At 45.6% G+C, this 2,272-nt stretch overlaps 1 protein-coding gene across 1 annotated transcript; it reads right to left on the minus strand.

Annotated features, from left to right (window-relative positions):
• Positions 1-522: 522 nt before the first annotated feature.
• On the minus strand, positions 523-1,575 carry LOC124663995 (BTB/POZ and MATH domain-containing protein 3-like). The gene has a single exon (XM_047201615.1). The coding sequence runs from the start codon at positions 1,573-1,575 to the stop codon at positions 523-525; it is 1,053 nt and encodes a 350-aa protein (XP_047057571.1).
• Positions 1,576-2,272: the final 697 nt, after the last annotated feature.

A 2,272-nucleotide genomic window follows, 5' to 3' on the forward strand; every position in this document is an offset into this window, starting at 1 on the left:
CAAAGCCTCATGTTGATTAGGCAACAGTTTATAATTGTGACGTAACCTGTAAAGTTTGGGTTGCATATGGAGAAGGATATATGGAAATTATTTGCAAGTACTAGTGGAGATGAAACGAACAACAATGAAGATATCGAATAGCAAAATGGTAACCAAACTATTCTTATTAACATAACAACCAGGGAACTATAACTTCTGGAGATATGATCAGCATTCAGCAAAGCAACGTGATAACAAAGTTTTCCCCGATTGCTTTGTAAGATTGCAGGAATGCAACCAATTATCAAGACAAAACAAAGTGATGCCACTTCGCATCTCTTAAAAAACAAAGAGTATATGACATACCAACAGAACTGTCTGATGTAACTCAAAAGGTCCAGAAACCAGTAGACAATTGCTAAAACAAGATAACTACTACCCCTGTTCCTCAATATAAGATGTTTTGGCAGGCCATGGAAGTGCTTGACAACGTAATTCACAAAGTCTAGAAATCATGAACTACCATTGCTAGAATACTGGGCATCACTGGGCTAAAGGTCTCGAGGGCATGGCAATCAGCTCCATCACAACAGAAGGACAACTCCTATAGACATGCTGGAAGCCCTCAGTGGCCACGACTGCGCTCCGATTTGCTGGGCAGCTGAGAAAATCAAAGCATGCCTTCTTCAGCCCAACACAATGGTGCTGCTCAGCAAGTGCCAGGATGGTAGCAACGCTGCCTACATCAATGTACTCGCATAATTTTTCCTCACAGATAAGCTTCAGCCTCTCCATGTTATACCTATCTGCCGCGACAAGCAGATGTTGGCACATGACATCTTCCTCATCCTCTTCTGTTTTGGTCTCTGGTAACGAGTCAGTGTAGACGAAACGAAGCAAAGCTTTGAACACTTGTGGCTGCATGTCAGTTATGTGTACGCCACCCGCGGCATCACCCTCCTTCATTGAGCCAAAAAGCTCCGCGCTGAAGACTGGCGATCGGGCCGCGAGCAGCCACCGGTGCGCAGGGAACTTCTCATCGCCGACCTCAAACACTACATCGGCTCCCTTCTTGGTGTTGAGGAGATCACCGAGGTGCTGGTTCAGGTCGGATGGGGGCACGGTGACAAACTTTGTACCAGAGGTCTTGGCCATTTCGGTGCGGAACTCATCGATGACTACGATGTCACACCTGATAGCGAAAGAATCTGCGCTGAGATACTTGGATTTCTCAAAGGCTTCCCTTTTGATGAACTTTGCAGTCCCCCAGCCGCTCTTGCCTGCAAAGTTCTTGGCAACTACCGACGTCAGAGAAGGTGCTTGCTCCTCCACCTTGTCGACGAGACGGAAACTATGCTGAGCCTTCACCTCTGTGTTGGCATCCTCGTCGAGAAAGAGGAAAATAGATATGTAATCTGCAGATTCTGATTCTTCGCCGTTGGGGTAGTAATTGATGTGCCAACGATGGCCGCCGACGGTGAACTGGTGCGATTGGAGGGACTTTCCTGTGGGGAGATCCTTGGTGCAGGAGTAACCGTCGATCGTGAGAAGGTGGTACCCTCTCGCCCTGGCGGCGAAGATGGTGGAGGCGGACATCAACGGCTTGGTACGGAAGCCGGCATGGGCCATGGCAAGCGTTCTCCAGGGGGGCTAGGTAGTTGCAACTCTCCCCGTCCCCAGCGGTTTTTTGTAGAGGATTGATGTCTGCTGCTGCTCCTGTTTTTGTAGGGTTAGAGAGCAGGATATGGGGAAAAGAGGAGGAATCGATGAAGGAGATGAAGCGAACAGTAAACCCTTACGGAAGACTCTACCTACCTCTAGTCGCATGGGCCGTAGTAGCAGCTGGGCTTACACGAAGTAGTTGATTGTTTAAGCGTAGGATACCACCGCTAAAAAAGAGTTTCGTAGGATACCATACCAAGGCTAACATTTTTATGCCCTAAAAAACATATGGTAGTTTGGGTTGTTTTCTTCTATGTTGAAGTTTTTATGAATAACTTTTTTCCTCTAAAAATTGTATTCCCTCCGTCCCACAAAACATGTTGAAAGTTTGCGAAAATTTGGATGTATCTAGATTTAGATGAGTTCTAAATATTTTGACGGATTCTACAAACGAAGACAGAGTATTTCATTGTTTTAACAATGAACAAAAGTGTTTGAGTCGAGGAGTTCTTTGATAATTTGGTGTAGTTCCGGTAGTGTCAGAATTATAAAACTATATTGTATGTGACAATATTGGTAACATATTTCAGACCGCGGAATTAAAGTTCCACCAGAAGACCAAATATATACG

Source organism: Lolium rigidum, chromosome 6, assembly GCF_022539505.1.
Source record: "Lolium rigidum isolate FL_2022 chromosome 6, APGP_CSIRO_Lrig_0.1, whole genome shotgun sequence".
Classification (NCBI taxonomy): Eukaryota; Viridiplantae; Streptophyta; class Magnoliopsida; order Poales; family Poaceae; genus Lolium; species Lolium rigidum.

Coding starts and splice junctions, on each gene's coding strand:
- LOC124663995 (XM_047201615.1), bottom strand. CDS start 1,575: ATGTCCGCCTCCACCATCTTCGCCGCCAGGGCGAGAGGGTACCACCTT.